The sequence below is a fragment of the Heteronotia binoei genome, chromosome 8 (assembly GCF_032191835.1).
Source record: "Heteronotia binoei isolate CCM8104 ecotype False Entrance Well chromosome 8, APGP_CSIRO_Hbin_v1, whole genome shotgun sequence".
NCBI lineage: Eukaryota > Metazoa > Chordata > Lepidosauria > Squamata > Gekkonidae > Heteronotia > Heteronotia binoei.
Window position 1 is genome coordinate 55,047,323 of NC_083230.1, and position 23,585 is coordinate 55,070,907.

At 44.4% G+C, this 23,585-nt stretch overlaps 1 protein-coding gene across 3 annotated transcripts in view; it reads right to left on the bottom strand.

Moving 5' to 3' along the window:
* The window catches only part of CAPS2 (calcyphosine 2), a 72,179-nt gene extending 53,938 nt beyond the window's left edge, over window positions 1-18,241 (bottom strand). The window contains exons 1-5 of one of the 3 annotated variants that reach the window (XM_060245101.1): window positions 18,147-18,241; window positions 11,905-12,014; window positions 5,705-5,751; window positions 4,096-4,141; window positions 1,914-2,039 (exon numbers count right to left, since the gene is read on the bottom strand). In XM_060245101.1, coding sequence (XP_060101084.1) covers window positions 1,914-2,039; window positions 4,096-4,141; window positions 5,705-5,751; window positions 11,905-11,985 — 300 coding nt within the window. In that variant the 5' untranslated portion in view covers window positions 11,986-12,014; window positions 18,147-18,241. Of the gene's footprint in view, window positions 1-1,913; window positions 2,040-4,095; window positions 4,142-5,704; window positions 5,752-11,904; window positions 12,015-16,923; window positions 17,065-18,146 lie in introns of those variants that run through there. The other 2 variants (XM_060245102.1, XM_060245100.1) reach the window with 2 other exon arrangements.
* Between the last annotated feature and the right edge of the window lie 5,344 nt (window positions 18,242-23,585).

Genomic DNA, 23,585 nt, shown 5'->3' on the forward strand with positions numbered 1-23,585 from the left:
CTGAAACAATCATTTATAAAATCCCGGCACAGCATGACAACAAAAACGAGAGGCCAGACCTATAAAATTTCCAGTTGGTACAGTTCATTGCTCTCAGATTCATCTAGGGCAGGCATTGTAATCCAGTGACACAGCAATGTAGCAGACGATAGCAGGCTATAACAGGAGGGACCAAATTTTGTTTGACATCCGCTGCCTCATCCAAAAGCCTGGTGGAACAGATCCATTTTACAGGCCCTGTGGAACTGTAACATATACTACAGGCCCTGAGCTGTATTAGGAGCTTCTTCCACCAGATTGCGGCCAGGGCCGAAAAAGCCTTGGTTCTGGTTGAGGCTAGACGGACATCCTTTGGGCCAGGGACTTCCAGTAAAAGCTGGTCTGATGAGCATAAGGCCCATTGAGGCACATATGGGGAGAGGTGGTCCCATAGGTATATTGGTCCCTGGCTGCTAAGGTCCTTAAAGGTTAACACCAACACCTTGTAATGGATCCGGAATTCTATCAGCAGCCAGTGCAGTTGATGCAGCACTGGTCGAATGTGTGCCCGCAGACACGCCTGTCAGCACATGTGCCACTGCATTTTGCACTAGCTGCAACTTTTGGATCAGGTACAAGGGTAGGCCCACGCAGAGTGAGTTACAATAGTCCAATCTGGAAGTGGATCACTGTAGCTAAGTAATGGGTGGAGAGGTATGGACTTGCTGCACTTGCTGCAGATGGGAAAAAGCTGACTTGGCAACCATGGTGATCTAGGCCTCCACAGATAGTGAAGCATCCAAGATCACCCCCGGGCGCTGAACTCTTGGCTCTGGCATCAATGATGCCCCACCCACTGCTGGGAGCTGGATTTCCATGCCTCAGGTACAGGACCTCTGTCTGCAGGAAACTGACAAAACTGATAAGGTTTTCTACAAAATCCCACATGTCTACAATGCAAATTAGAACAATACATATGAAACTGTGAACTGACATACTTCTTCAAGAAGTGCGGGACACTTTACACACTTTATTAAACACTGCTTTCTTTTCCATCAATGTGCCAAAGCAGAAATAATTATTTATTACAAAAAATATTCCTCTTTGCAACCAAAAATTCTCTTTTTAAAGTTATTGTCTAATCTGAATAACATGGCACACACTGAAATTAATTAATATAATAAACGTTAATTTAAGAAATGACTAACTGAGGAAAATGAATATAGTGAAGAATACTTTGAAATCAATTTGAACTTTGACTTGACAGAGACATATTACATTATTAGCATAGCAAGCCTAACTCACTGACCATGATTCAGAGCTATTCAGGCAGAAAGGGATTTCCAGTTTTCTAAACTTTAGCACACAAATCAAAACTAACATGAGATTCTGAATCCTTTCAGTCATGATCAGTGAAACAAATGGTACTGCCACATACTGGTTAATAGCTTTACACATGGAGGTTTTGGCACTGGTTCTAACTGATAGAATATAATGAATGCACTGGACTCATTCTCCCTCTGCAACTCGGCACATAAAGGGGAGCTACACTACAGTATGAAGGGTAGGATACAAGACCTTGGTCAGTGTTTTTACAGTGGTGATACAAGTGCATGTGATGGTGAGCAAGATCATAAATATCTAAAATAAAATCTCGTTAAGATTTATTTAAAGTTGAATTTAATAGTTGGACTTCACATTTTCAGCATATTTTATGTATTATAAAATAGTTCAGTTATTTAGAAACCCACAACAACTAAGATCCTATTAGAATGATTTCAAATTAAATACATTATGACATTAGCATTATACTGCAAAGGAGAAAATACTTGTACTGTTTGAAATTTGATAGCAATGTCCTAAAATAAACAACAAATCAATGCATTATTTGTTTTCCAGAGAGCTTACTTATCTCCAATTACAACCCAGCTGACCTGTTGAGTGTCATGATGCTGTGCATAAGGACTTTGTAATGGTGTACCCCAGCTAACAGTTGAAGATGAATATGGAGGACCAATATGAGGATCCCTGTTACTGTATGGGGCATAAAAATCTCCATCCTAAACCAAAAGAGAACACATGATTTTTTCATGTTGAAATGTGCTGTTTTTACAAATTACTGCAAATTATTAGATACCTAGGAAATTCAGAGATTCCACAACATAAGGATTATTGGAGACAAAAGGGCCTGGACAAGACAGGCAAGTCTTTTGTTCCATAAAAGCTGATCATCTGTATCACCTCATCAACTGGTAATGGAACAAATTTTGTTACACAAGTGTGTAAATGCCATGAAATGATCAGCCACATAAAGGGAAGTCTAAAATTAAGCAGTTCAAAATATTTTTATCAGCTTTTGCCTTTTTAATATCCCAGAAAATAAAAATCCAGGAACCTACATTACAGAACCCAAAAACTTGAGGCCTCTAATACCTTTTGATTATATTTTCCTTTGGACCAACATTACTATAAACAGCTTCTGCCTATTATAGAAGACAGTAATTTATGCCAAATTTAGCATTAAAACATGTTATCACTTCTTCAGGCCTTTACTAAAACTCACTCAAAAGAAAACAATAACTTCTCTTACTAGTATAAAAATAAGCACCCTTACTAGCAAAACTGTACTGAGGAAGAAGCTGTTCTGGAATTCCTACCAGCAGGACTTTTCTGTAGAAAAGCCCAGCAGGAACTCATTTGCATATTAGGCCACACCCACTGAAACCAAGCCAGCCAGAACTGCGTTCCTGTGCATTCCTGCTAAAAAAAACCCCTCATTGGTAATAAATATAAATATGGTATAATGTCTTAAGCAGGGCTTTTTTTGGTAGAAAAAGCCCAGCAGAAACTCATTTGCATATTAGGCCACACCCCCTTACACCAAGCCAGCTGGAACTGCATTCCTGTGTGTTCCTGCTCAAAAAAAGCCCTGCCTACCAGTATTCTGCCCTTGGGTCTCTTCTTGCATTGAACAGTGTAGATCAGTGGTCCCCAACCTTTTTGGGACCGGCCCCAGGCCGGCCTGCCAACCACGACCCCAGGGCCGGCGGGGGGGGCACCCAATCTGGGCTCCCCGTGGAGTTTCCTTCTCCCTGTTTTGACCCCTGCACAGCCTCGCTGCCCCCTCGCACAGCCTTGCAGCCTCCTCCTCCCGTTTCCTCCTCCCTCCTTCAGCCTCCTCCTTCAGCCTTGCCGCCTCCTCCTCCCATTTTCCTCCCCCCGTTTCCCTCTCCCTCCTTTTCCGCAGTCCCCTGCACAGTCTTGCAGCCTCCCCCCCCCCACCGTTTTCACCATTTTAAGGCTGGGGGCCATGAAGCACCTCCCAAGCCAACCCCCCCACCAATCAGCTGGTTGCAGTAGCGAGCGATGCTGCGTTTGCCTCCTTCCCATCCCTGGCCTTAAAATGGTGAAAATGGGGGAAGAGGAGGTGCGGGGGGGGGGGGCAGCGAGGCTGCATGGGGGGGGGGGGTGAGGCTGCATGGCTTGTTTCAAACAGGCCGTAGCCCGGTACTGGTCCCCGGCCCGGGGGTTGGGGACTCCTGGTGTAGATGGTCATTTGGACCCAAAAAGAATCTTCCTATGCAACCACGGCTGAACATTCATAATACTTTGCTGTGAACTTCTCAGAAGGAGATGAAGGGCCCAGTAAAACTTCCTTCCAATTTCCACAACCTTTCAAGAGCTTTTCAGGTCTACTTTGTGAGCACTGTGTGGTTATATTAAGTCCAGACCCTTATACCAATCTATTAGAAGTTTTAGCAGCAGAAGAATAAAACAAAATAGCACAACAGAAGTACCTTTAAAAACCTAATTCTTTATGTTTCTTGCTGACATCAATAAGGACAGCAAAAGAAAAAAAATCTCATCTTAATCAATATCAAAATTCAGCTTGGTATGTTATTTAAAGGTCACTACATTGTTTCATTTATCACATTTATGCACTCAGCAGAATTTTTTAAATGAAGTTAGAAGAATTAGTGCATGAAAATAACAACTGGAGTATGAACTGCAGCATAGCCCCAAAATGTCATTTTAATACTCATTCCGGTGTTTGGATCCTCACATGTCACATCTGCAAATCTTAAGATTTTTTATTGAATAATAAATAATGGTTACCTCATCTTCAGAATCTCCCAGCTTCCCCAAATCAAGGCATGGAACTCTACAGAATATGACAGATTATAAAATGTAGCAGGATTTTAAAATGTCATCTCATTTTCAGATATCCTCACATGTTTTCCTTAACTGTTTTATAAAGTGACTACTAGCCCAAACCCCACTCCACCCCATGTGTTCCCAACTCTTTTTTTGTTTCAGGAAGCAGAGACAGGGTGAGACATGAAATTGTTTCCATCCCCAGGAGCAAGGGGCACTGGAAGCTTAGCAGGGGAAGTGAGGAAGGAACAGAGCATCTGAAAGACCAATTTTTATTTCAGTATCAGAATGCTTCAGCTGGTCCTGGTTAATTCTTCTTCACTCTCCACAAAAAAAGCAGCAGCTAAATGTCACATGTTTCTATTACTTCTCCTCTATAAAGAATAATAAACTAATAGCAGTTAGTCTCTTACAGTACTATATACATTATAATCCAATAATCCCTTAGAAGAGGAATACTAATATTACTGAAAATGGCAAATATTTTGATCCACCAGTGTCATCTACATTATTTGTGCATATTGAGGATTTAGCAAAAGGCTTGAGAGCATAATATAACTTGCTGAAGTAGACTGAGAAACTAACAATTAATGTAAGTGCTGTAAACTAGAAAGATGTGAAAGAATATTGCTCAGCAATGCTCTATTGTTCAATAGTATTTATGGTTATACAGCACACAGCTCTTTCAACAATGCACATGATGCCCTCTTAGGCCTCCTAAACCTCCCCACTCCCCACTCCAAATGCTACCATGTCCCATGTGAAGTCTTCTCTTCACAGTTCCAGAAATCAGTCCCCAGGAATTTATTTACACTGCTTTTAATGAACAAACTGGTTTCTAATAAAGATCACTGGATCAAAGGCTAATAAAATGACAAAGGTCAACTGTTAGGGAATTCTGAACCTTTTCAAGTAAAGTTGCGCCTCTCGGAGGGGGGCATGTCCTGGGCCAAACTGCTCAGGAAGCCGCCTAAGCCTGCCCACGCCCCCAACTCCACCATCTCCTCCTCCTGAACACCACGCTCTGCCTCACTTTTGCCCACGCTCAGGTGCAGCCCTCAGGCACCGCTGCCCTCGGGCGGAGCGGTGCTAGGGTGGACCCCCGCCCATGTAACTCCCCTCCACTGTGGCGGCGCCGGTCGTACGTTGGTGCAAACCCTTCCTGCACCCATGTAGCGGCTCGTCTGCTCCCAAAAGACTTTCCGCCCCCCCCCCCTCTGGATTGTGCTGTAAAAATACTTGGCAGGCATCAGTACAGGTGTTGGCAGATGCCATGTTCAATACCCTCTGCTATACAGATTCCAAAACTCTTAGTCCCTCAACCATAATCCTAAGGATCTTCCACCTTTGGATAACTTAATGCTAATGTGGTGTTCTGTTATCAAAACTGAAGGGGGTTTTGTTTAATAGAATATTCAATTCTGAATTAATTGTACAAAAAGGAATGTTAAGTTTGAAATTATATTTGTCATAAAGTCTTATAATTCTCTATTTATGAATACATTCCTTATGCTCATTGTTAAACATACTTGATTCAAAACTGCTTACAAAAATAAGAACATAATCTTACTCTGCTGGTCGAGGACCATGGCTTGATTTTGTGTGTGCCCTCCATTCCTAGAAAATAATACAGAAAGAATACAACTCACAAATAAAAACTCACATGTTTTATTTCCTCCATATCTCTCATATTCCAATCGTTAAATAAGGATCAGAAACTTCCTAAATACAAAGTTGTAACAGGACAAAATATTTTAAAATGTGGGTCATAACAGAGATAACTCTGTGAAAATTAGAAATGAGGAAAGCCATGGAGAGAGGGGGAGGACACATGAAGCTGCCTTATACTGAATCAGACTCAATTAAGTATTGTCTACAAGTAATCAAGTAAGTATTGTCTACTCGGACTGACAGAGGCTCTCCAGCATCTCAAGCAGGGGTCTTTCACATCACCAACTGCCAGATCCTTTAACTGGAAATGCTGGAGATCAAACCTAGGATGTTCTAAATACCAAGCAGATACTTTATCACTGAGCCACAGCCCCTCCCAAAGAGTTTTGTAGGAGCGCCACAGGCATTTTAGAAGGTAAGGAATATCTTTTTTTGTAAAATTGGTGATTTGGTAAGGTACTTTTCAAAAACAAGATAGGTTGAAAGACTGAAATACATTTGGAACTTGATGTACGAAATTTTCAAGAGTGACAGCTATAGCATTTGAAGACAACATGATTTTTGCATTAATCATAAGGAAGTGAGATGTGAACTTCACATACTGATCGCAGCAATAGGCACTACTCCTTTTCTTATGAATTTATGTTTGAAAGGTGTTATACCTACAGGCCCATTTAAACTAGAAATTTTCTGCTATACCATATTTGTTGTGTTTCTGACTGACACCTCCTCACCCCTCCATTTTGCCCAATATCTACTGTGTGTTGTCAGGGCAAACTGATCCCTGAGCCTGACTGGGAGACACCAATCTTGTACAGAGGACTGCCCCTTTAAGGAGACCACCACTTGATCTACAGCTGATCAGCCACATCTCTTGTGGGACCCAAGTCACAGTGCTTCAATAGACAAAACTAGTATCTGTGTTGTGCAAAGACTACCCTTCTTACAAGTGGCAGAAATTGGCCTGCAGATATGTGAGAACCGCAGTGTTGCTATGAAAAAGCCTTCGAAGGAAGTCAGGGCCAGTGCCATGTTTTTTGGCACCCTAGGCAAGCCCTACCCCCCACCCTGGCAATCTCAGGACCTTTCCAGCTGCGATACTGCTGCTTCCCTTGGAGGGGGGGAGGGACCCGGGGAGCCCTCCAGGACAGGACAGGTGGAGCAAAGGGGAACAGCTGCACTGGCCAGGGCCTCCTCCTTGCACTGTGGGGGTTGAGGGGGGTGAACTGAGGGCCAGGAGGGATCTGCGCAGAGGAGGCATCATGCAACTCACCATCCAAGGAGGAAGGCCTCGAGCTGGAACAGGGTGACTTTGCAGCTGTTCCCCATGGTCACCGCCCCCCCCCCCAGGCTAGTGGGTTTCCAGTCAGCCCCTTCCCCATCCCTACCTGCAGCACTGCTGGCCAGGGTGGACAGCGAGGCAGAGGCGGATGGTGGCAAGTGTGAGTGCAGCAGCAGCAGGGAAGGGGCACTGGAGACAGCAGGGCATGTGAGGGGGGGGCACAGCCCATCTCTGGGTAGCGCCAGCCCTGGAGGAAGCCGCTGCAGAGTTCTTCAGGTATCCATGTCATCCTGTGCAGAAAGGGAGCTGGGGAGAGGAGGAGCAACTGGGTGCACTAGAAACCCCTATCCTCTCAGACCACATGGGGGACATTTGAGAGTCAAAGCAACCATGATGGTGGGGCCAACCTCACCCATCTGTGTGTTTAGAACAGAAGGCAACTGTTTAGAGAATGGCAGAAAAGCCAAAAAATAACAAGGGACAAATCAAGCAGGAAGCAGGTAGGTGTAGAATCCAAATGTACTTGCAAGTAAGCACAACAGTTTGATGCTTGAAACAGCAAGCTGACACAACTCACAAATAAATTTATTATTAGTGCTTTAACTTGCAGTTTCAAGTTACAATCTTGAAACATTTCTATCCAAGATGATCATTTCAGAAAACTTAATACATGTGTAATGAAGCACTCACTTCCTCAAGGGGAAACATAAAAGAAAAAAAGGAGGGGGAGCTTGAATCAGAGACACTCCTGGGCTAAAGTACAGACAACAGTAGTTTCTGCTAGTGCAGGAAAATACAGCTGGCACAACATGCTCTAAAATATTAGCAGCCATTGTAGTCTGGGGCACATCCAGGAGTTTATGGAGAAAGCATATGCTCCTCAAAACTGAGGTTCATTAGGATTAGGAGCATTAAAGCATATGTTTCATTTGTTGCTTATTAATAAGCATTCCTTACTAATGAGCAATATATGAAACACACTCTTCTTTTCCTGTTCTGTATTCATAACCTAGTCAGTAGAACAACTGCACACTATACCGCTCTGAAGCAAGACTAAAAGAGCTCTGCGTCTGGGACTCAAATAATAAATATCATTTGGAAATTATGATCAAATCTCCTAAAGAGTGATTTAGATGTAAAGGATAGCTGAAATAGACAATATAGATTAAAGTCATACTATTAGGGAAGGGTAGAAGGTCTGCAGCTTCATCCAAGCTATTTCTCTAATTGAAAATGCTCTCCAGGCTGACTTTAGTCCTAGAAGGGAAAAAGACAGGAGCTGTATTCAGAAACCTGCATTTTTCCCACTGGGTCTAATGGTAGCCAGGAAAGGCAGATGCCATTTTCAGTCAAGGAAACAGCACAGGCAGGGCAAGCTCACCCACTAGGCAAGTTAGGCATTTGCCTATGGCGCCGGCAGGGTGGGGGCACTGAATTCAGTCTCCACACACCCCCCCCCCCGATTCCTAGGCAAATCCCTCCTTTGCCTGCGGTCCCCAGCCTCCTCCTCCCTCCCTTCCCCACCAGGTTCATTTCAATGCCCGGGAAGGAGCAGTGGAGCACTGCACTTCCCGAGCTCTTTAAAGGTCTCCCACTGATCATCTGATTGGTGGCTAAAACAGTGCCAGAGGCTTGCGGCTCCTATGCGAATCCTCCAGCGTGCTCACTATCAGTGATAGTGACTGATCTCCATCAGTCCGGCTTTCGCCGGGGTCACGGGACAGAGACAGTGCTGGTTGCTCTGGTGGATGACCTTCAGCGACATCTGGACCGAGGCGGCTCGGCGGTACTGATGTTGTTAGACCTATTGGCAGCGTTCGATACGGTTGACCATCGGTTGCTGACTTGCTGTCTCGCCGACACGGGGATTCAGGGGCTGGCCTTACAATGGCTTTCCTCAATGGTCGGGGACAAAGGGTGGCGATTGGGGATGAACTGTCCCGGAGGCACACGCTTGATAGTGGGGTGCCTCAGGAGGCGGTGCTTCTCCCAATGTTGTTCAACATCTACATGCACCCCCTTGCCCAAATTGCCCAGAGGTATGGGTTGGGTTGTCACCAATATGCTGATGACACCCAGCTCTATCTACTCATGGACGGACGGCCTGACTGCGTCCCAGAAAATTTGGACCTGGCGTTACAAGCTGTGGCTAGATGGCTCAGGCTGAGTAGCTTGAAACTATATCCAGCGAAGACCGAGGTCCTTTGCTTGGGTCGACGTGGTCCAGGAAGGTAAATTCCCCTACCAGCCTTTGACAGTGTGCCACTGACAGCGGCACACAGGGTCAAGAGCTTGGAGCTTGCCTTGACAATGGAGGCCCAAATAGCAGCTACTGCTAAGTGTGCATTCTTTCATCTTAGGCGGGCAAGGCAGCTGGCCTTTTTCCTGGAACACGACGATCTGGCAACAGTGATCCATGCAATGGTCACCTCAAGGTTGGACTACTGTAATGCCCTCTACACGGGGCTGCCCTTGTCCCGAACCCAGAAGTTGCAGCTAGTGCAGAATGCTGCCGCCTGGCTGTTATTAGGGCTCCCCAGGTGGGAGCACATTCAGCCGGGGCTCTGGGGACTGCACTGGCTGCCAATAATATACCGGGTTCGGTACAAGGTGCTGGTTATTACCTTTAAAGCCCTATATGGCTTAGGACCTGCCTACCTTAGGGACCGTCTCACCCCACATGTTCCCCAGAGAGTGCTTAGATCTGGTTCTCAAAATCTACTAACAATACCCGGGCCGAAGGAGGTCCGTCTGAAGTCAACCGGGGACAGGGCCTTTTCGATTACAGCCCCTTGCTAGTGGAACCAGCTACCAGAAGAGGTGAGGGCCCTGCGGGACCTTGGGCAGTTCCGCAGGGCCTGTAAGACAGTCCTCTTCTGGTTGGCATATAACTGACCGGTACCTGAAAAACCCCAAAGGAAGGTTGAAGGATAGCACATTGATAGATCGTTTTCTTGTTTTAACTGCTGTAAACTATTTAATGTATTTTAATATTCATTAATCTTATTGTTAGAATTTTATGTTGTGAGCCGCCCTGAGCCGCCTTGGTGGGGAGGGTGGGATATAAATTGAATAAAATGAAATGCAATGAAAAAAAAAGTGTGGGGTTGAGGGGGCAGGCCAGCAGCAGGAAGGATGAGTGAGCCACTGAAAGAGCAGCCCCACCACTGCCTCCTTCCCCCTTCCTTTCTGGATCACGTGTAAGTTTAATTTTTTAAATTTTTATAGCAAATTGGTATATGACACCCAACTGCCTCCATAGGATTGATAGTAACTATATTCCATATCGTTGGAAAAAATGTGGCCATTTAGGAACATACTTTCATTCATCTATGGTGGGAACTTTTGGGTCAAAAGACAGGAATCGAATTGTAGAGTGGTCGGGAATGAATATCCCTTTTAGTCCTGAATTCTTGCTTTTAGATCACTGGCCAAATATCTTGGTGCAAAAATGCAAGGGAGTTTTTATTTCTCGGCTGGTAGCTGCAGCCAGAGATACCATTGCCTCTCTATGAAAAGACTCGGCTAAACTCACACTTGAAGCATGATATGATAGAATTTGGGAAACATTTATTAGGTCTCAGATTATTCAAAATGTTTTCTTTTTAGGAGATTCTTTATTAACTACAACTAACCATATGCATAACTACTGAGACCCAGTTGTTGTTTAAGTCCAACGATTTTATACCGAATTGATCTGACTATAACATATGGATGTTAACAGAAATGTGTCTACTCGGCTGATAATAGACAGGCATTTAAAGCCGCCTGGGGGGCAGGAGGCAGGCAGACCAAAAAAATGTGTCCACATACACACATCTGCCTCCCGTCCTTGTCCCGCCCCCGGCTTGCTGGGAGCCAGCTCAAAAAGGCAGTACTTTGAAAGTGGTGCCTTTTTGCTGGGGCACCTCCAAGGCGCCTCCCCAGCCATCTGGAAGGCCGGGAAGTGCCCAGAGAGCACCCAGGGAGCCGCGGATGGGATGCATGAGCATTCCTGATGCTCCCCGGGTGTCCACAGCCCGCCCCTTTTCTGGCACCATCCGGAAGCTCTGAGGCGCTCTATTTCCGGCCAGCTGTCTTTGGGGTGGCTTCAAACCACCCCAAACCAGCTGTCTGCTATCAGCCCTCTATTCCCTATCAGTATAGACTGGGTATTTTAATCACTGGTACTAGACTTAAGGATCATTAGGTTTTCATACATTTCTTAGAAAACCTAAAGTTTTAAATTGTAAAATATTGAAGTTACTAATATATTATTTTGCAAGTTCTTTTGTAAACTCAGTCTGAATGCTGGTTTACTGAAGCATAAGTTTATCTCACACTTCTGTTATGTTTGTTAAAGTTCTAAATTTGATAAAATTAAATTGGGAAAAAAGTGAGCAGTGACAGATGTCTCTTGCTCTTTTCTGCCTCCGCTACTGCCAGCTGCTTTTTGCAGCTAAATCAAAAGATCATTACATTACATCAACATGAGTAGTCTAGCCCTTTCATTGTACTGAAATTTCCAGTTATTGAAAACAAGCACCAGTGATCCATTGTTTGCATAATGCAAATGAAAGTCCCCAAGCTATCAGGCATATACTAATCAAAATAACAGAGTACTCTGGCCACAATGGGATATTACTTTCTTTTTCTGTATATATTCACATATTTGTGAGTCATTTTCTATCCACAAGTTCTCAGCTCTCCAAAGCAATATGCAGGTGGTGCAGATTTTTGCAATTTGTCCTACATATGTAAGTTTTCACATATATTTAAATGATGAGAGTATATTAAATTTTCCTGAACTTTTAAAAAAATATTTCAGTTAAATATACTTGATCAAGTTTCTTTTTCCTTGCAGAGAATGGTGGTTGTCTTCTTGGAGATGCAGCAATTCCTTTAATCTCTAAATCCATCTGAATTCTGGTATCACTCCAAAAACAAACTATAAAACAAAAGCAAAAAAGATATAGCTGTATCACCATGACAATAAAAGCCTACAAGAAAAAGGTCAGTGATTTGTTTTAAGATGGATTTCAATAAAATATTTTTCCTTTAAATATTATTCTGTCCAAAAGCACTGTTAAATTACTATACAACTATATTGTTTAAAATGATACCATCTATCGTATTTACTAAATTTCATTTTCCATTCTTCCCCAAAAGATACGTTTCAAAGTTCAGTCTTGCATACTGAACCCTTCTGATGTCCCCCCTCCTCCTTCCCACATACCCACCTTGTCCATTGAATAGTAGGTTTAGCTGCATAACGATCACTGGATTAGGAGAGTGGGCAGCCAGCCACCAGGAGCTTAGCCACACCTCCAGCAGCCTTCATTAACCCCTGGAGAAGCCCACGCCACCCTTTCTCCACTTCTTATGTGATTTTGGGCAGTGGGTGGCTTGCTGGTCTTTTGGCTGTGGGGGGGTGTGTGGCCAAGAGGAGTCCTAGGTGAGCAAGGCCTGCTTAGGCTGGCTGGATCTCTAGCCAGCCCAAGTAGGCCTCACTCGCCTGGGCCTCTCCTTTCTTGCATCGGGTTGCTTTTAGCTGGTGGGGGGTAGCATATGCTAATGAATTATGCTAATGAGCTCACCACCTATTTTTCTACTAAACTACCCCTGCACAGGACTATTGCATGTGGATATCTGGGTCTGGTGAGAGAATACAATATAGAGAACAAGTTTTTGTGGAAACTTCTGTTTTAAAAATAGCCAAGAACCAAAGTACATTCTTGCCGCGAACAGAAGATATAATGGTACCAGACCACCAGTACGAGTACAAAAAGAGACACAAATCAGATAAGCAGAATATTTCATGGAGTCTTCTACCAGTGGAAAAAAGTACATCTGTTATTATTTCAAAGTCATGCAAAGTTCTTCATTAAGCAGAAGTGATTAAGAACATTTTTAATGGCATCCAGGATTTCACATCAGGATTAGGAAAGAAAAGACATTGCCAATCTCCTCCAAGGCTTCGGATCAGAATCAGCTGCCTCAACAATGAAAATACAAACATCTGTTAACTCTAATGCTCCTGCTGGGAAATACTACAGTCTCTTTAACTGTTATAATTTGCATTCCAGTGGTTGGCTGGCCTATTTAATTACTTCAATATAGAATATTAATTATATTGATAAAACTTATTGCATTCTCTAATTTTATATTATACTACTTTCATAAGCTTTCATTATATTGTTCTTTGCTTATATTTTCTTTGTTCATCATTGCTTCTCAGATGCCCTATTTTTTGCTGTTGTTCAGTCGCACAGTCGAGTCCGACTCTTTGCGACCACATGGACAAAGTCACGCCAGGCCCTCCTGTCTTCTACCATCCTCTGAAGTCTGCTCAAATTCGTGTTTGTTACATCAGTAACACTGTCCAGCCATCTCATCTTTTGCCGCCCCTTCTTCGTTTGCCTTATGTCTTTCCTAGCATCAGGATCTTCTCCAGGGAGTGCTCCCTTCTCATTTTGTGGCCAAAGTATTTGAGCTTCAGCATCTGACCTTCCAGGGAACAGTCTGGGCTGATTTCCTTTAGGACTGACTCATTTGATCTTCTTGCAGTCCAAGGGACTCTCAAGATTCTTCTCCAGCACATCTCAAAAGCACCTATTCTTCTGCACTTGGCCTTCCTTATGGTCCAGCTCTCACAGCCATGCATTACTACTGGGAATACCATTGCTTTGACTATACGGACTTTTGTTGGCAGGGTGATGTCTCCATTTTTTATTAACATAAGCACATAAGAGAAGCCATGTTGGATCAGGCCAACGGCCCATCCAGTCCAACACTCTGTGTCACACAGTGGCAAAAAATTTTATATATACACTCACACTGTGGCTAATACCCACTGATGGACCTGTGCTCCATATTTTTATCTAAACCCCTCTTGAAGGTGGCTATACTTGTGGCCACCACCACCTCCTGTGGCAGTGAATTCCACATGTTAATCACCCTTTGGGTGAAGAAGTACTTCCTTTTATCCGTTTTAACCTGTCTGCTCAGCAATTTCATCGAATGCCCATGAGTTCTTGTATTGTGAGAAAAGGAGAAAAGTACTTCTTTCTCTACTTTCTCCATCCCATGCATTATCTTGTAAACCTCTATCATGTCACCCCGCAGTCGACGTTTCTCCAAGCTAAAGAGTCCCAAGCGTTTCAACCTTTCTTCATAGGGAAAGTGCTCCAGCCCTTTAATCATTCTAGTTGCCCTTTTCTGGACTTTCTCCAATGCTATAATATCCATTTTGAGGTGCGGCAACCAGAACTGCACACAGTACTCCAAATGAGACCGCACCATCGATTTATACAGGGGCATTATGATACTGGCTGATTTGTTTTCAATTCCCTTCCTAATAATTCCCAGCATGGCGTTGGCCTTTTTTATTGCAAACGCACACTGTCTTGACATTTTCAGTGAGTTATCTACCACGACCCCAAGATCTCTCTCTTGGTCAGTCTCTGCCAGTTCACACCTCATCAACTTGTATTTGTAGCTGGGATTCTTGGCCCCAATGTGCATTACTTTGCACTTGGCCACATTGAACCACATCTGCCATGTTGACGCCCACTCACCCAACCCCCACTCACCCAGGTTATACTGCCCAGGTTCACCATAGCTCCTCCCAAGGAGCAAACTTCTTTTAATATTAGTGTAATGGGGACATAGTGAGTGTTATTATTGTCACCTGTATAGAGCCAATGGAGTGGGCTGTAAAGATATATAACAGAGAGACAGTAGAGCTGCTTATCATATACTGTGCCTAGATGGATTGGAGGTTTTAGGATTGGTCTAAATATACAGCATAATCAGATGATAATTAGGTGGCAAAATGAACTGTACCATTTCAAACTACATATGAGGATTTATATTTATCTTAAGTTTTCCTCCACTAACAACTCCCTATAAAAATAGCATGGCACACAAAAGAACAAACTAGAATCTCCCTCTCCATATTTTTTAAAAAACATTTTATTTGCAGAAAGCTTTTTTTTTGGGGGGGGGGGCGTGTAGGATAACCTCTCCTTCCTCACAATCTTAAAAGGTACAGCCCATTCTGCCACTTCAGGATTCTGCAGTCTCATTATGTTATATGTCTAAAGGAGACCTCGATCACAAGCACTGTAAATGTTTTCCACCCAAGGGTGTACTAGTGAAGATCCCACAGAGTTCGATCAGGACCATAACCAGAATTTGGAAGGGGGGGTTTACATTTTTCAGGAGCACTAGTGTCACCACTGCCCTCTCTTCCCCACTAGTAAAATAATGCGCAGCTGGCAGCAGAAGCAGGCCCTGTGAGTTAAGGGCCTGCGAAACAGCTGATCCGCAAGCCCTTTAAGTAGCAGGGGGTCTGGGGACTGCTTCTGCTGCCAGTAGCAGCTCTAGGGCAAATAGGCCCTAGGCAGGCGGCCCCCCCCCCAGCCGCTGCGCTCCACTCGACCCCACCTGCCGCGGTGCTCTGCTCGCTCACCCCCGCCACCCTCTGCCACTGTGCTCTGCTTGCCCACAATGGTGGCAGTGCTGCCCCGCTCGCCGCAACTGCTGTTGGCCCGCGTGCTGTTTTAGTGACAGGGAAGGGAGGGCAGTGGTGAGCTCACCACTGCCCTCTCTTCCCCACCAGTAAAATAACGTGCAGGCCAGCAGCAGAAGCAAACTCCTGCACAAGTTAGGTGCCTGTGAAATATATGATCCACGGGCCCTTTAAGTAGTGGGGGGGGGGGGCTGGGGACTGCTTCTGCTGCCAGGAGCGGCTCTAGGGCGAATAGGCCCTAGGCAGGTGACCCCCAGCCGCCACGCTCTGCTCTCCCCCACCCACCGCTGTGGTGCTCTGCTCACTCGCCCCCCCACCGCCATGCTCTGCTTGTCTGCCGCCACCACAGCGCTCCCCCGCTCTCTGCCCCTCCTCCCCCCACTCGCTGCGACTGCTGCTGGCCCACACGCTGCTTTAGTTGCAGGGAAGGGAGGGCTGTGGCAAGCTTGCCTCTCTTCCCCACCAGTAAAATGTGTGGGCCAGCAGCAGAAGCAGCCCCCACGCCAGATAAAGGGCCTGCAGATCAGCTGTTTCGTGGGCCCATAACTTGCACAGGGCTGGGGGCTGCTTCTGCCACCGGCCCGCATGTTATTTTACTGGTGGGAAAGAGAGGGCGGCGGTGAGGTCACCACAGCCCTCCCTTCCCTGCCACTAAAACAGTGTGCTGGGCCAGCAGCAGAAGGTGCCCCCCAGCCCCCTCAAGTTAAAGGGCCCATGAAACAGCTGATCTGCTGGCCCTTTAACTCTGACTGGAGGCTGGGACTGCTTATGCTTATGCCCCCCACCCCAGAAGCGACCTCTCCACTGCCCTGGAGCCATGGCAGAGGCCCCAGGAGCTGGTTGGGGCCCCAGAGTCAGGAGGCCTCTTCCAGAAGTCGGTACCGCCAGTCGTTGCTCCCTGCGTGTACATTTAGCACAATTAACACAGCATATACATTTCGGCCCTGATGCCACAGTACATCTGTTTAAACAGAACATCCTTTGTGAAGGAAATGCACTCTATCCACGTTCAGGAATACTGTCCTTTTCGTTATTTTATCACGTCCTAATGTCAAACTCTGGTTCAAGTACGCCTTGCTGGTTCGACACGTAATCATAAAGATGCCTGGAGGAGGTGGTACAACCAGTAACTTTAACACACACAGTTCTCCCTGACACTCTTCCCCTTTGAAGGGGGTGAAAGGTTCAGTAGCCCTCCGGCCTACGTCTTATTTCCATCGCGGCTGCGCTTCCGCGGTTGCCATGGTTGCCAGCAAACAAGACTGTAACACTTCTCTCCCCTGTCTGCTCACTTTGGAAGTTAAATGACACCCTGGACACCGACCTGCACCCCACCTCCGTGAGCGACCCCTCGCTCACCTCAGCTTCCTTCCGCTAGCCGCCTCCTCTGCGCTTACTTCCTAGTCCAGCCCACCGTTCCAATTGTGTGTGCGCCGGAACTTCAGGCACGCTCCCCAGGCTTGCCCTATGGCAGTTTTGCAATGCTGAGGAAGAAAAAGCTGGAGCACGAGGCTGAGGAATAGGCATACTGACTGAACAGCGTTCAGTTCTGCTTACACCCAAGTTAACCATTCACAGGAGTAATGCCACGGAAGGATTCAGTGACGGACTTAAAATGACCAAGGAAAAGACCATGCATTTTTTTTCTTTTTTTTGCGGGGGGGGGGGGGGGTTGAAGTTATACAATGTAATACCTCTTTGAACACTGACGCAAAAACAATATATAACTGAAGTGCACAGTCATTAGGTCAAGCACATAAGATAAAGATGGGAGATCATATAGGAATTATTATAAAGAGAGACAGCAGAAATATGGAGTTCACTCAGAGTGGGTGGATGCCACCAATGACAACACATCATGTATTAGTCTTTAAGCACAACTGCATGCTTTATCATCTTAATGAGTCATTTAGAATTAGAACTAATATACATGTTCAAGAAAATATTTTGCATTCTACCTGCCTAATGCACCTCTCAACCCAGTTTTCAGCTTACAACTGTGTTCCCAGTGATTCATAGCAACCCCAGGACCATGGGTTTTTCAAGGCAAGAGATGAGCAGTAGCCATAACAGTTCCCCTGAGAGCCAAAAGACTATGATTGCTAAGTTATGACTGCTAGTTTTCAAGGGGACAAGTAAAATTGTAATGGTTCCTTTTTATAATTAAAGACATTGGAACAGAAGTCAGAATGCACATTCACAAAACTTTCTGGGTTTCAAACCCAGTTAAATACCCCATACTTGTTTTTAAGGGGTACATTCTTGTTGCCGAACATAATGAAGCACCTCCCTTGGCATCAGAGCCAGATTAAACCCTGTGGAGGCCCCTAGGCACTCTAAATCTTGGTGGCCTCCTCACAAATTATCTCCTAATACATTTTAAATGTTAACAACCAACAATTTTAATAAACCAGTTTTATTATACAAAACAAACAGCAATTATTAATGTTATTTTAAAAATTAACACATGTTATAAACAAGAATTATTAAATATTATTTTCCAACACCTGTAGCTTTCCCCTCCCCACTTCAGGTGACCCCCCTCACCACATTATCTCTTCATATGTTAAAGGATTCCAGCCACTCTCTGCTTAACTACCAGATTACTGGGAACCGCAAAGGAGCAGAAAGGTGTTGCAGGTATGTACTCTGATGCAAGCCAGCTGTATCTGGATTTGCCAAAGGGTAGCACATTCCCCTAAGGCTGCCACTGCCTTAAAGGAACAACTGTGTTCCCAGTGATTCATAGCAATCCCAGGACCATGGGTTTTTCAAGGCAAGAGATGAGCAGTAGCCATAACAGTTCCCCTGAGAGCCAAAAGACTATGACTGCTAGGTAAAGCTGACTCCTCACCCCACCCCACCCCACCCCAGTCTGGGTGCCATGTGAGGCATGGCAGCTTTGCCAGTCTCTGAAACCCTCTCTAAGTGGGTGACAATGTTGCCTGTAAGCTATGGAGCCCTGTGAGCAAAAATTGTACTTTGTGAGCTACTGGCATTAAAGCTGTGAGCTATTACGTACATTAATTGTAGGAAAAGTTAAGGAACTTGAAACTATTTACACTAGTAATTTACAGGGTTTTTTAATTTTAATTTTAAAAAAATTGTGAGAATAAGTAATATAATATCATAGATGATTTTATTTTTGATCCTAGACATACAGGGGAATTCTGAAACTGTCGAGAGATATACCATCTTTCACCAACCTAAAGCATGAAGCAATACCACACTGACCTGAATAACATTGGTTACATACCAAACAGGGTGCAAACAAGTTTTCATCATTTTTTTCATAGTAGCATAGGAACATCTTCAGTGCTATAAAAGTATAGTGCATAGGCGGGAACAGCTCAAATTCTGTTGCCTTTCATGAAAAAACTACCTCCTTAATTTTACTCAGCAAGCCTACCTAAAAGTCAATGTGCTTGGAACATCTGGCTGCTATTATTGAGCATCATGGAGCTTTGCTTTCAATATAATTTATTAACTTCATTTATGTTCCACTTTCCCCCCCAATGAAGATCCCAAGTGGCTCACAAAATTATCACCTCCATTTTATCTTCCCACAAACCCTGTGAGGCACAGGGTGGCCATAGGTAACCAATAAGGTTTCCTTGGAGGTTTTTAAACAGAGGCTAGACGGCCATCTGACAGCGATGAAGATCCTGTGAATTTAGGGGGAGGTATTTGTGAGTTTCCTGCATTGTGCAGGAGGTTGGACTAGATGACCTTGGAGATTTCTTCCAGCTCTATGATTCTATGATTCATTTTACAAAGCCACCCTCCAGATTCAAGAGAAGTCTTCATTCACCAAAGTGTCTGTCTCTAATCAGTTTGTATGTGCCTTGTGGCAACAGGATATTTTATAGACATTAGTCCTTTTACTCTAGGGCAAATAAGACCTTACAGCAGATTTCTGGGCCATGGGCTGGGGAGAGGTGGAAATATTACCTATATTTATTATTTATTTATTGTTACTTTAAATTTCTATCCTGCCCTCTCAGCAAGTGGACTCAGGGCATACGATATGTATACTACACACACACATTTCCCACACATACTTGTTAAGTATTCTCTATCTTAAAATATAGATCAGGAAATTGGCATAGTTAAAGTTGCTGGAAATATAAAATAACTTAGAGCAATTACAGTTAGCTGTTTTCTAGTTCCTACAGACTTAGAAGCAAACATACAAGCATTTAATAATACATTTCATAATATAGAATCTTTTAGCGACCAGTGTTAAATAAGAAAACTATATACCATATCTGAATGGATTATAACTGCTGTTGAAGACTGGGAACTTCTCACATACCCTCCCACCAACACCTCCAGAGCATTATGTGTGTATGTGTGTGTATGCATGTGTGTATCAGTGGTGGTGGAAACTGCTGCCATGAAACCTTGTTGGTTATCTATGGCCACTGTATGCCTCACAGGTTTGTGGGAAGATAAAATGGAGGTTAGAATGTTGTGAACCACTTGGGATCGTCCTTGGGCGGGGGGGAAGTGGACCATAAATGAAGTTAATAAATTATATTGAAAGCAAAGCTCCAAGTGCCCTGACCTGGATAATCCAAGCTAGCCTGATCTTCTCAGCCCTTGGAAATTAAGCAGAGTTGTCAGGGCTGGCCCTAGCCTATCTGATGACCTAGGCAAGGCTAACTTAAGTATTCATATTTCTCTAAACAGCAATATAATTGCTCCCAGCAGCTCTAAACTGTTAATCTTTGCTGCAGTTATGGAATTTGGCCACTAGATGTCTGTCTTTCAGAACCATAGAACTAAACTATCTAAGGCTTAAGTGGGTTAATGGATGAAAGTTCAACCAGGATGGCAGGAAACAAGATGAAGGAGGCAGCCATTTGCAAACACCCAGAAATTGGGTGAAGAGTTGAAGTGAACTGGGGACAATCTCAACCATGATTGTTTTTAGTTACTCTGATTGTTTATTTGGCTGCAAAATTGTTTACAACTGAGTGACCCAGTAGATGTGTGTATGAGGTCACTGGAGCCTATATAAGCTGTGGATTTTTTGGCCCACGCTGCTGATCTGCACAAGAGGCTCTCTCTGTGTCGATCATGCCAAGCTAATAGACTTAGACTCTGGGCTGACTTCATGGTCAAGCCATGAGTCTAACAACTTTTATATTGGAGATCTCTAATATAGAATGGGATTTGGGACTTAGATTGTAAATGGGAAAATGTAACTAATAGGAGAAGTCCCTGTTGGGACTTATATTTTTCATGATTGTTTTATTGTATGTTATGCTTGTGCTTGACTGAATTCTAACTGTGTAATTGTTTTCTTAAATGTGCTAAGTTTATCCAGCCACTTGCTTTTCTATCCATATATTTTAAGCCTTCTAAAGGAGTCTTCTTAAACCTAAAGGAACTGTAGGAGCAACTGTACTAATGTAATCTCTTGTTTTGCCTTTCTAACTATATTTGAAGCCTTCTGTCTAAAGAGAAACATGGAGTCTAATAAACTTTGCTTTTTTCTAAATATGGAGTTTAAGAAAGTTTATCTTCGAGGTCTTAAAACTTGTTTGTGAGTATGTATTAGCCTTCTGATAACTGCAGGTTGTTTTGGTTCCTGCAGGTCCTGATTTGTGGTTTTAGATTGTTGGGGGTACAATAGAAATCCCCCAACAGTTTACACTGGTCTTGTCACCTGTTCTACTGGTCAAGTTTGCTTGCTGGGAATGCTCTGGAATCAGCGTCTGCTACCTATGACTCCAGATTTAGTACGGAGTCAAATAAGACTCATGTTCAAACAGACTAAAAGCCCTGTGGTAACTGAAGGAGATATCAAAACATTTAAAAGAGAGAACATTCACAAGGAGGCTACAAATCATCTATAGAGTTTTCAGCTCCCCTCTCCTCAAAGCAAAAAGAAGAATGACTGTGACAAAGGAAAAATAATATAGAATAAACTTCTGAGGATAGCTCTAAGAATTAAGACACACAGAGAGAGAGAGCAGCCAAAATAAACACAGCACACACACAGGAAAGCTGTTGAATGCAATCAAGTTCTCCAGACCAACACAGGGAAACCAAAGGTTCTAGCTTACTCTTGACTCTCTATTTTACTGTGCAACGAGTTCTAACTAAAAGAAATGCAAAAACAGACACAAGGATTGGGCTAGTTTCTCACTCACACTACTGGGAACAGCCACTGTTCCTCGCTCCATTCAGACTTCTCCTAAAGAGTTAAAGCCTCCGCCTGGAAAGGCTGCATGTGGTGGCTGTTAGGGCTGAGGCTTCCCTGGCTCTGTTGGCAGTAGGGTTGCCAAGTCCAATTCAAGAAATATCTGGGGACTTTGGGGGTGGAGCCAGGAGACATTGGGGGGTGAAGCCAGGAGCAAGGATGTGACAAGCATAATTGAACTCCAAGGGAGTCTGGCCATCACATTTAAAGGGACAGCACACCTTTTTAAATGCCTTTCTTCCATAGGAAATAATGGATAGAGGCACCTTCTTTTGGGGCTCATAGAATTGGACCCCCTGGTTTTGAAACTTGGGGGTATTTTGGGGAGAGGCACTAGATGCTATTCAGAAAATTTGGTGCATCTACATCAAAAAACACCCCCCAGAGTCCCCGGTACCCATAGGGAATAATTCTCCATAGGGAATAATTACCCAGTAGACATTTCCCTCCCCCCCCCCCCATTTCTGATGATCTTTTGTAGGAATGTCACATGACTCAGGGCTGAGGTTCATCGCACCAGTCTGTCTCTGCCTCGTCTGACAGTGGTCTCTCTATTTTACAGTGGTCGTTTTATTTTATACACTTGTCTTTACACAATCATTTACTAGAAGTATACAGAACAAGGAGACAGATGTTTACCTTAGCTTTTTACCCCAAATGTGTATTCCAGGAATGAGGTGAAAGGGCAGACCATTCCAAGGCCCTTGGCATTCTTGCATAGGGGCAAGATACACAGGGGCTTAAGGCTGCCTTCTAAGTCTATAGATGAATTCAGGACAAGGTTGGTTTGCCAGACCGTTGACCTTTCCTTCAATCCTAAAGTGTGGGGGGGAGGGCCCCCAAACCTGGGGACTGGCAACCCTCTCTCTCTCTCACACACACGCACACACACTTATTGGGTCTGGTTCCTCCACGACGACATCTGGAAAGAACAGGGGCTACGCTGCTCTCTCTCTCTCTCTCTCTCTCTCTCTCACACACACACACACACTTAGTTGCTCTGAAACTAAAGCAAAACAAACCGAGGGACTGTGTTGCTGACCCTTCCCATGAAGTACTTTCTGCTCAACTTTAAAGACACACAGTACACATTTTGAAACGCAGCTATTTGCAGGTTTCTAAACCTGCCCAAGATCTAGAGCCGCATGGTGGCTGTGGGGGCAGGGCTTCCCCCGCCGGCCAGCTGGCTGGGGACGGGGAGAAGCTTGTAAAACTGGGGGATTCCCCGTTGGGACCTGGGGATTGGGAAGCCTAGTCAGTAGGCTGGCAGAGAGGAGGAGCCTGCAAAACTAGGACCTAGGATCCTGGCAAGCCTAAGAGGCAGGCAGGAGCCTTTCTAAGTGCCTGCTTGCTTTCTCCAAGCTAAACGACTGGCAAAAGCAGGCTTGGAGAGGCAGTCATTGGTCAGTATTCAGATGGGAGAACACAAAAGAAGCTTAGCTGCTACAATAATACAAAAGAGGAAGAGTCCAGTAGCACCTTAAAACCTGACCAAAAAAAGAAAAGAAAACCTCAACCCTTGCTTCTCTTCAGCAGTACTACTGCGGCTCTGCTGCAGATGACCTTTCCCTTCGAAGCAAGGGCGTGGCGCGGGGCCCTTTAAGGTGTTGGGGCGTCTAGGCTAATGCCTAGTCGGCCTATTTAGAAATCTGGCTCTGCTTGGCATTTGAAATGAATGAATAACACGTAGTATACACATTCACAACAGAAACATCCCTTGATATGCAGTTCAAAGACGTGCTTGACTCCTTACTCATACTCAAAGAGGAAAAATG